Source organism: Carettochelys insculpta, chromosome 1, assembly GCF_033958435.1.
Source record: "Carettochelys insculpta isolate YL-2023 chromosome 1, ASM3395843v1, whole genome shotgun sequence".
NCBI lineage: Eukaryota > Metazoa > Chordata > Testudines > Carettochelyidae > Carettochelys > Carettochelys insculpta.
Window position 1 is genome coordinate 7,865,887 of NC_134137.1, and position 11,455 is coordinate 7,877,341.

Consider the following 11,455-nt stretch of genomic DNA (forward strand, 5'->3'; position numbering starts at 1 on the left):
GGCTGGATCAGCTGTATCCATGATGTGCAGGTCTTCTGGAACTCAAGCCTGTGCTGCAGGCTGGAAGTGGGAACCTATATCCCCAGTAGGAGATCCTGCTGCTGTGCACCACCATGACCCTCTGCCTGGTGGCAGACACTGCATACCCTCTCCATCCCTGGCTCATGCGACCCTATATGGGCCACCTCACCCCCAGCCAGGAGAGCTTCAATGTCCAGCTCAACCATGCCCGCCAGATGGTTGAGCACACCTTCTGCCACTTGAAGGGACGGTGGCGCTGCCTCCTCACCCACCAGGATGTGTGTGTCCTCAATGTCCGCCAGGGGTTTGGCACCTGCTGCACTCTATATAATATTGTGGAGAGCAAGGGTGAGGCCTTCATGCAGGGGTGGGTGGTCAAGGATGGCACAGGCTACGCCCAGCCAGTTGCTGCCTCTAGCCACCAGGTGCTCCATCTATGTCTGGGAGGCCTTGCACTGGTATTTCAACCTGGGGCCCCAGACAGCACCACCCCAGCCACTTCTGATGGGCTCCCACACCCTGCTGCCCCCTGCACATTCCCCCCATCTCCCACACCCTCCACCCTCCCCGATCACACAACACATGGTGGTATGGGAAAAATAAAACTGTGTTAAAAACTACAAAAACTATGAGTAACACTTTAGTTTTTTTTAAAGAACAGTAGGGCTAACTATGTATGGAGGGGGCTAACAGAGGAAGGGGGACCTAGGTGGTCTGGGCCATGAGCCATCATTCCGGGGCAGGGGTGGAGGGCAGCGACCCACACTGGCTCTGGGTCCCACTCCCCCCCCGTCTGGGGTCCTCATTGAGGCTGGGTGTGGGTGGCAAGCACAGGGAGGTAAGGCCAGGAATTGGCCTCGGGCCAGTGGTCCAGGCCAGTAGGGACCTCTACTAGTGGACTGGCAGTTGGGCCATGATGTGAGGGGCAGCAGCAGGGGCAGCAGGATTGGGGCAGCAGGCAGGGGCAGCTGAGACAGAAGCTCCTGGTACAAGGCTGCCATATCCTTAAAGGTGGTCATGAAGTGCCCCCAGGCTGCCCAGCACCAGGTGGCCTCCCCCTCCTCAAAATGGAGCTGGTGCTCAGACAGATCTACCTGGTGTCAGATGGAGGTGGTGAGGTGGGGGTCTTTGGCTGCCCACCTCATGCTATGGTGTGACTGAACCCGTCCATGTGCTGGTCTGGGCTCCAGGCAGTCACTGTCCCTCGGCTTTGGAGGGCTGTCCAGGACAATGGACAAGGCAAGATTCTCCCAGCCCTCGGATGGTGTGTCTGTGGACTCAGGGGGAAAGAGAGGAAAAAGGCCATGAGTACCGACCCCTGCCCTGTGGCCCACACTCCCCATCCCTCCTTGCACACCAGATTCCTGTCCCCTGTCCCCAGTCTGTGGGTTTGGTGGCCCTGTGGGTGGCCCCTTTGTGTGGTCTGCCTCCCCACCCCTCATCCTGGGGGCAGGGTGCAGCACTGTCCATGGAAGCAGGTGCTGACAAGCACTGGCGGCCGTGCTGACATCCTGTGGCTGTGGTCTGGCTGGGCCCTGGCAGGCCAGGGTCTGCTGAAGGTGGGGGGTCCCCCAGTCGTGCATGGTATCTCTGCCTCAGAATACAGGGTGTGTGCTCTATTGAGTACATACCTGAGGGTCCACCACCAATGTCTTTGAATAGCAAGGTTGATATTAACAATTAGACTCTTTCACCCAGTCCGAACATTCACAGTTGGACTCCTTTGTTAGAAATCATCCCTTGTGCAATTTAGCAAAATTCTTGACTCAGTCAGTTTAACTTCTGTGACGGGAAAGATGATGGAGCAAATAATTGAGGGGTTCATCTGCAAACATCTGGAAGAAAATAGTAGTAGTAGTAGTAGCATCCTTCAAATAAGGTGATAGATAACAACCAGGATGAATTTGTAAAGAATAAATCCTGCCAGACCAAACTGATAGTTTTTTTTTGACTGCATGACAAGTCTAGTAGATGAGGGAGAAGTGGTGGATGTGGTATACCTAGACTTAAGTAAGGCATTTGACAGAGTCTTGCATGATCTTCTTGTCAATAAATGAAGCAAATAGAACTAAGATGTGGCCACTATAATGTGGGTGCATAACTGGCTGGATAACCGGTCTCAGAGATTTGTTATTAATGGTTTGCAGTTGTACTGGAAGGGCATAAGAAGTGGGATTCTGCAGGGATCTGTTTTGGGATTGGTTCTGTTCAATATCTTCAATGATTTAGATATTGGCATAGAGAGTACATTTGTTAAGTTTGCAGATGATATGAAGCTGGGAAGGGTCTCTCATAAATCAAAATGATCTGGATAAACTGAAGAAATGATCTGAGGTAAACTGGATGAAGTTTAATAAGGACAAATGAAAAGTACTCCACTTAGGAAGGAACAATCAGCTTCATACTTATAGAATGAGAAGTGACTGTCTTGGAAGGAGTACTGTGGGAAGGGATTCAGGGGTCATAGTGGACCACAAGCTAAATCTGAGTCAACAGTGTGATGCTGTCGCAGAAAAAAGCAAACATAAGTCTGGGATGTGTTAACAGGAGTATTGTGAGCAAGACATGAGAAGTCATTCTTCTGCTCTACTCGGTGCTGATTAGACCTCAACTGGAGTATTGTGTCCAGTTCTGGGCATCACATTGCAAGAAAAATGTAGAGAAATTGGAAAAGGTCCAGGGAAGAGCAACAAGAATGCTTAAATGTCTAGAGAACATACACTAGAAGGAAAGACTATAAGAACTCAGCATCTTTAGTTTAGAAAAGAGAAGATTTGGAGGGGACATGATAGTGATTTTCAAGTACCTTAAAGAGCATTACAAGGAAGAGGAAAAAAATTGATCCCCTTGGCCCTGATAACACAAGGAGCAACGGGCTTAAACTGCAGCAAAGGAGGTTTAGATTAGACGTTAGGAAAAAACTTCCTAACTGTCAGGGTGGCTAAACACTGGAATAAGCTATCTAGGGAGGTTGTGGAATCTCCATTGCTGGAATTATTTAAGAACTGGTTAGACAGACACCTATCGGGGATGATCTAGATGGTGTTTGGTCCAGCCAAGAGGGCAGGGAACTGGATTTGATGATCTCTTGAAGTAACTTCCAGTTCCAGTGTTCTCCTCTTCTATGATTCTATGAAAATCCCACAAAGTCTGAGTCAAATTCTTCATTGAACTATGAATTGGACTATGATCATTGTCTGGGGTCTTTGCTTTTCCATGTTTCTACAAGCCAGTCTGGACAACTTTGAGGTTGCTTCCTAGATAGCAGTTCCAGGTGAGACTACTTGGAGGCTTAAGGTACCCACCTAATGGCAAAATGGAGGTGGGGGAAGAGTTGATCCCAGCAATTGGAATCCAAAACTACAAAGATCTGTAATGCCATCTTCAAAGTTCTGTGTAACTGCTCCATCATTTCATCAGGTTTGGGATGATATATATGATATATATTAGATTGCACAGTTCTTTCATTGGTTGCAAAATTGAAAACTGGTTCTTGAGCTGTTTGGATTTCATTGGGTATTACCATAAACCCGATTTTCTCAGTTGGCTTGTAGCAAGTTCCAGGAGTAAGCTTAGAGGGCAATGAATTGGGCTGGGTTCATTTGTCACTGACATATACCTGTTGTCTTTCTTTGTGAGTAACATTGAGCTCTGCTGAATTTTCAGGATGCCTTTTATATGAATACTTCTAAGTTTGGATCTCCAAGGACAGAAGCCCTAAGCAACCTGAGAGGCATCACCAAGGCAACTACATTCCTGCACCTACCAACAGCCAGCTGTCACTCTGAGCTCACAGGTGAGCAACTGTGATGAGGTCAGGGATTGTGGTGCATCCTGCCAGAAGTACTGCCACTGCGTCTGTTGCTGGGGACCTGCCACTTCCCCATTCACCACAGCAAGTTGTTCATAGACATGGCTAAGATTATGTCATGGAAGTCACAGATTTCAAGACTTTCAGACACCTCTGACCAATTTTCTCCATTAGCCCGAGGACAATGCGGCCAGAGTAGTCAGCCAGCAGCACCCCTGAGATCTCAGCTGCCATGAGGTGACCAAAGAACCAGCTATTTTCAACCACAAGCAGCAGCAGTATGTAAAATTTCCAATTTGCCACAGGTGTTTGGGTCCCCAGGGCTCTGACCGTCTCTGGTTGGTGCGGCCCCAGATTTCTGCATTGCTGAGGTTAAACGAGGACTGTGGACATCTGAGGGGCTGGGGCTTAAGTGGGGGCCACAGAGCTCTTAGGTGTGGAATGAGGAGTTGCTGCCCTTCCCTCCTCCCAAAGTGAGGCTTCGGGTGTCATCTTTCCAAACTGGGCTCTAATAATACCCCCCATGAGTCCGTCCTCCCCATTATCATTAGAAGAACTTACAGACAGGTCATGGGCTTCTGTGATTCTTTTTTCTCTATTGCTGAGACCTGTCTGTGACTTTAACTAAACATACATGACTGTGAGAAAATCTTATCCTTAGGCACGAGTGATCATGTGGTCTGTCCCTCTTTCCTGAATGAGTGAATGCATTTGGGATAATCTCTAGACTGTGGCTGTTGCAAGCATTCAGATCTGGCTCGAAGCATCCTCCACAAAGGCGTATGGCCTGGTGGTCAGGTCTGAGATCTGTGATGTGCAGAGACTTGTTGATAGCACAGCCCAGGCCCTCTCACACCACTGAGTTTTCACCCGACACCCTATGGGGCTGTCAGAGCTCTGGAAGCCAGGGATAGTAAAACTGCATGGCGATGCCTAATTCTTGTGCCATAGTCTCTTTCCATATAAACCCACCTGGAGAGCATTGGATAATTTTGCCACTACAGAGCCCACTTCTTTGGACAGTTTTCAAAACAACCAACACCTTTCATAATGCTACTAGTGTGCGGCAAACTGCATATGTTTACAGAACTTTTTTTCCTCTTAATGTTTTGGAGAAGGCTGGGTCTCTCAAACAACTGCAAAATGGTCTGAAAAGAGCAAGAGAAACCTTTATATGCCTGCTCACCAGACTGTAGATAATGAAAACCCTTCTAACATTCTGATATCAATGAGAAAAAAAGAAATACAAGTGTACTTATTGTAAAGTCCCTAGTTTATTTCCACTCCTTTTGAAGTTTTGTACTACTAATTCACCTCTGGCTTTTGGATGTCTGTGTGGGTGGAGGAAGGGAGGAATCAGGGACTAAGCGAGGACCATCACAAGCAGGAGGCAGGGTAAAGAATGTGTATCTGTATTTTTATTCTCTAAAGGACAAAATCATTCACAGGCAGGAATAACTCAGCCTTTTAAGTAACTCCCTGGTAGCACTGCACCTCCCCAAAGAAAAATAATCTCAGTTCTAGTAATTTATACAGGGTGGTTGGGGGTGAGGGGCACAGCAGTTCCCACAGCTGACAGACATCTTGGAAGTGAAAACTCAGCAAAATTCCCACCCTCGAGATTTCACAATTGGTCACAAGGAACCTGCTGCATGAGAATGGAGTCAGGGGAGAGAACTGTGGGCCAAAGAAAAGACTCAGATGTAACACTCCTTCAATTCCTTTACCACAGTGTTCTCATCCCAGCAGGACACACTTACAGAAACACCACCTCACTGAAATTCCACTCAGGCAGTGGATTAAGGAATTCCCATGGCTGTTCCATGCTAAAATGGGGAGTGGCATGTGAGGTGAATCCCAGGGCATTATGGCCTTGGAAGTGGCGAGGGAATCACACAGTGAGAGGATACATTACAGGGTGGTACAAGTCGAACATTTCTAGTCTGGCTCCCTCTGGACCTGACTAGTGCCAAAGCAGAGAATTTTCTGGGCTATGGGAGGCCAATATTGTAATTAGCATTACCAACATTTCCAACACTTTCTTGTTTCCTACGAGACAGTTAGGGGTAAATTAGAGCTAAGTAACAGCACAGATCACTGACAGCCAGGACAGGTGGCTATAAACAAACTCTATGGGGCCCTGGGAAACTTGGCCACACCAATGATAAGTGGTTGTCTGGTGAAGTAAAATCACACAGCTTTACGGATGTTGCTGGCCAAGAGAGTTGCAGATTAGAGAGTTTCAACCTTTACCTCTTTCACAGGATAAAACAAATAACTTCTGCATCAGTTTCTGACAGTTCAATACAATAGTACAGAAGTGCGAGTGACCTTATTAAGAAGTACAGGAAAACTCTTCTGATGGCAAAATCCTGGGTAGAAAGCATTTTTCCTCACTCTTTGGCTTTTGTCAGGTTAGGAACATGGCAATTGGCAGACACTTTGGAGAGGTGAATAGAACGGACATTACTACTGCATGGGCGGCATGGAGCAAAACACTGTTAGAGTGAAATGAAAACTGTTTTGGTCCTGACCCATTCCGAAACAGTGAAGATGGCAGTACTTTACATTCAGAAAGAAAAACCTTCAGTAATTGTCAGGCTGAATTGTTAGGCTGCACGACTCAGTTTGTGCTGACTCTCTGAATGCCTGTTACCTGTGAATCATTTTCTTTGCTCCCAGGGGAGGTTCTCAGGCTGAAGTTCTCCAGGGTCTATTTTCTGTTCTCCCTGCAGATCCCAAACAGGAGGGAATTGCATGTGAATTCTGGCCAGCCTGAGAGTCCACAGGGACCATACAGGGGATTCAAAAATATCTGTGTCCAGCACATCAATTTTCAGACATGTGAGATGCAGAGGCTAATTCTCGGGCCTCTGCCTTTCAGTTCCAGTTGCGCTCTCTGCTGAGCAGGATTGTGGTGAGCTACCTATTTGTGCATTCAAATTCCTGCTAAGGGCTCCAGAAGGGCTCATGTGTTCATCTTAAGAACCACCTGGACAGGATGTCACTAGCAGAGATGTCACTAGCATTGTTAAGTGTTCTCAGAAAATAGGAACTAAGAAGTACTAGAAATAGCTTAGACAACTATTAACAGAGAGAATGCCATGCTACTCTATATACTATCAAAACAAAAAAGCAGTCCAGTAGCACTTTAACAAAATCATTTATTAGGTGATGAGCTTTCATGGGAGAGACCCCCCACCCCAGATCACAGCCATACCAGAACAGACTCAACATTTAAAGCACAGAGAACCAAAAACAGTAATCAAGTTTGACAAATCAGAAAAATGCCATCAAGGTGAGCAAATCAGAGAGCAGAGGGGCAGAAGTGGGGGTGGGGGGTGGAGCCCTGTCAATTTTTTTTTTTTATTTCTCCTGGTGGGTAATTCAGGTTTATGAATATTTGGTAAAGATCTTGGAGTTTTCAGTCTTTGTCAGTAGGATCAGAGCAAATGTTATTGTACCCAAGGGCTTGACTGTAAACAATGGATTTAGTTGTGTGTGCAGGATGGAAGCTAGAAGAGTCTAGGTAAGTATAGTGATCAGTGGGTTTCCAGTAAAGTGTGGTACCAATCCGGACATCTTTGATTTGTACTGTAGTGTCTAGGAAATGTATCTCTTGCATGGAGTAATCGAGGCATAAATTAATGGTGGGGAGCAGACTGTTAAAGCCTCTCTGGAATTCTTCTAGAGTGTCTGTACCATGGGTCCAAATCATAAAGATGTCATCGATGTGTCGTAAGTAGAGGAGGGGTAATAAGGGACAAGAGCTGAAGAATTGGGGGCCGTGGGGTGGGGGGTGGCTGATGATTTTTTAGAGATTTTGTATTATAATCTTCAGCAAGCTCAGGTCCTGTCGACTACCACAATAAATCAGACACTGACAGTGTGTCCCTGGGTTTAACAAAAGGCTGTTCAGTGGCTCTGTTGCCACTGGAATGGCTTTGTCACAGGTTCAATATCTGTGGCAGGGTTCTTCACTTGTCAGCTAATGAGCTAATGAGCTAATGAGAACATCTCTGGAAGAAGCAGAGATGCAGAACAGGGCTGGGAAGAAGCAGGTGGGTTGGCATCAAGAGCCAGTGGTGCACAAACATTTTTCGTTCCCTTTACAGCTGCATGTTCTACGTGAGGATAAGGATGACCCTGAGTATGTGGTTGGTGATGTGGCCCTGGGTGATGGGTATTACCGTGTGGCAGAGCTGGAAGTTCTGGGATGGGGAACCTGCATGGTTAGTTGGCCAGTAGTGCTTGTAACATCAGTCATGTTGAGAAACTGCTCATTCCTAGACAATCTCACTGGTGTGTAAAGGTCTGCGCTTTTATTTATTTACCAAGTAATCTGTGTTTATCTCTTTCCTATCCCTTGTTATTTCCTAAAATCTCTCTGAGCCCTTGGAACTTGTTTGTAGATTACAAGGCCAATAGGGACGATAGTGATCATCTAGTCTGTATAACACAGGCCTGAGAATATCCCCAGAATTATCACTAGATCAGATAATTAAGAGAAGTATTCACTGTTGTTTTAAACATTCTATGTGATGAAGAGTCTTTCAAAATTCTTAACAAATATTCTAAAGGTCGATTACTGCGATCCTTGATCATTATACAGCTTATTTCCTGTCAGAATAGGTTGAAAAGACTTTTATTACTCTTCTTACTTACAGACAGATATGAAGTCATCCCTTAAACATCTTTGTTCAAATGAATAGATATAGGCTCTTGAGTCTATCGCTGTAAGGCAGGTTTTCTAAACTTTTACCAACTCCCTTTATTCTTCTCTGAACCCTCTTCAGTCTGTTACTATTCATCTTTAATCGTGGACATTGGATTCATCAGTGATTGCATCAGTGCCAAATAAGGACGTAAAACAGCTTCTCTACCTTTTCTTGAGATTCCTTGAGTGCCCTCACTCCATCACACACCCCAGCTGTCTGGCCCAGCTTGAAGCCCCCTCTTACATTCTCAGCCCATGATTGTGTGCTCACCTCAATCTTAGGGGGTCCCACAAAATCTCATACCTCTGCCCTCCAGCAGAGTTAATCCAGACCTACCAGCCCTCCTACATGATTCGACTTCCTTGTCCCCTTCTTCCTGTCTCTGCTCCTTCCTGAGCCCTCTTCGCCACTTTCATGGGACTCCTCCAAACCCCTGAGCCGCCATCTAACCCCTGGCCTGAGCCCAGATGCCCATTACTCCAGAGACTTCCCTGTTTACGCTGCCTGTGGGCTACCAAACTAAGGGCCACTGCCCAGCAGCTCTCTCCCCTTTTCCACAAGTGGCTGCTCCCCGTTCCCCACCATACGGCCCTACCCTCCCTCTCCCAGTCCGATTACCTGCCAGTAGGTATGTGGAGAGGACGTGCTGGGACAAAATCTCCTCTGTCTTTTTTCAGGCAACATGAGCAGAGTGCTGCAGTCTGACTCTGGTTTCTGACAACCTTGCCTCTTCTCCATCCCCACTCTCATTGCCCCAGGGGCTGCTGGTAACAGCCTGCTTCAGCAATCTGTTTAAAGAGCCCACCCACCATTCTAGCTGGGTCTTTAAACAGACAGCAGCTGCTGCTTAAGGAGCTGCCTCTTTCTCATTCAGGTCCCTGCTTTGCAATACACCAGACAACCAGCCTGTTTAAAAGAAAAAAAAAAGTCAGGAGGCTCACCAGGGAGATAAAAAAAGGGACAGTCCCAGCTAAAATAGGATCGGCGCACACCCTAACTCTATACAGGGTTTCACGGAATCCTACCATGACGCCCAGGTCCCTCTTCTGGATTCATATGTAACAAGCACTCCAATAGCATCTTAAAAACTACAAATTGATTTTCTAGGGAAAGAGATTTCCTCAGTAAGACCAGGATCTAAAGGAAGTTGGACTTAACGCAGGGAAGCTCATTCCCTAATAAATAAATCTGTTAATCCTTAAGGTGTTACAGGATTGCTTGATAATTGTGAAGCTACAGAATAACGTGACTTCCATTCTGACTGAATTCATACAGTCAAGTTAGACCTGTCTTAGGTGCTAGAGAAGTTTGCACTTTTTCCTTCATTAGGGAAACACATTGTAATTTTTGACATGAAAATTCATCTGCCACCCAGCTGTCCATTAGTGTAGATTGGTTCACACCCTCTGAGGCCTTCACTTGACTTAATAAAGAAATTACATAGTCTGGTGCTGTCTCACAGTTCACCCTCCCCTTTTCCAGAATGCTGATGACTATACAATGTTTCCCATAGTGTATGTTATGAAGCATGTAAGACCTCTCACTCTACCTCTCTCACTTCACAGGTACCTTGTTCCTTTTTCTGAGCTCAATCTATCAATTAACAACGTCATGGAAAGTTTCAACGTCACTCCCTCTGACACGTCAACATTCATCCTAATGGGCATCCCTGGACTGGAAGCCTCTCACATCTGGATTTCCATCCCTTTCTTTATGTCCTACTTCATTGGCTTGTTAGGCAATTCCACAATTCTCTTTTTTGTAGGGAAAGAACAGACCCTGCAGAAGCCGATGTACTTGCTACTCTGCATGCTGGCTCTGTCAGAGATTGTGACTTCTACCTCTGCAATGCCTAAAGCAATGTGCGTTTTTTGGTTCAATATGAAAGACATTAGTGTTCCTAGCTGCCTCACCCAAATGTTCTTCCTTCATGCAGGTTCTATTATGCACTCAGCGGTCCTCGTGACAATGGCCTTTGATCGCTGTGTTGCCATATGTAACCCTCTGAGATACACCACAATCCTCTCCAATGAGCGAATCGCTAAGCTAGGGCTTTTAGGTTTGTTAGAAGCTGTTCTTTTTGTTCTGCCCCTGCCCCTTCTCCTAAGCAGGCAGCCATTCTGTGCCAGCCGCGTTATCCCCCATACGTACTGTGACCACATGGCTGTGGCAAAGCTGTCATGTGGGGACATCACTGTTAACAGGATTTATGGTTTGGTGGTAACATTTGTAGTCAACCTTGTAGCCCTTACACTCATTGCCCTTTCCTACGGTCTGATCATCAGGGATGTCCTCAGAATCTCCTCCAAGAAAGCCCATCAGAAAGCCCTCAGCACCTGCACAGCCCACATATGTGTGATGATGACATCTTATCCTTCCTTCTTCTTTTCTGCTCTGACACACCGGTTTGGACAGGGCATCGCTCCCTATATTCACATCATCTTGGCCAACCTGTACTTCCTCCTCCCCACCATGCTCAACCCGATCATTTATGGGGTGAAAAACAAAGAGCTCCGTGACAAAGTGAGCAAATTCACCCATGAGAAAGTGAGTAAATTCACCTGAAGAATGTGCTTGACTGGGGGCCATTGAGTGTACACCTGTGTGACAAAAGGGGGAATGGAAGTCTCCTCATTTATTAAGCACTCTCTGTCCTGGTTTGGCCGAGCTCAGCATTGTGGAAGTTTAGAATCTGAGTAGCTCTTCACGCCTAACATCCCCACACTTCATCGCCAACCCTGCTGTCTGTCTTTAGTTCCCTCTCTCCGATTATCATGGGATCTTTCTCAGAATCACCTAATAGCCCCTACTTCCACGCACGTTCTTACTCATTCTTTCCTTTGCTTCCAGACACCAGAATATAATGCAGCTTTCTGCCAAAATATGGCTTTCTATTAGACCCTGA

At 46.4% G+C, this 11,455-nt stretch overlaps 1 protein-coding gene across 1 annotated transcript; it reads left to right on the forward strand.

Annotated features, from left to right (window-relative positions):
• Positions 1 to 10,161: 10,161 nt before the first annotated feature.
• On the forward strand, positions 10,162 to 11,115 carry LOC142007661 (olfactory receptor 52N2-like). The gene has a single exon (XM_074984347.1). It carries the CDS (start codon positions 10,162 to 10,164, stop codon positions 11,113 to 11,115), a length of 954 nt encoding a protein of 317 aa, XP_074840448.1.
• The last annotated feature ends 340 nt before the right edge of the window (positions 11,116 to 11,455 follow it).

Excerpts from the sequence above, each read along its gene's own strand:
- LOC142007661 (XM_074984347.1), top strand. The coding sequence starts at position 10,162 with ATGGAAAGTTTCAACGTCACTCCCTCTGACACGTCAACATTCATCCTA.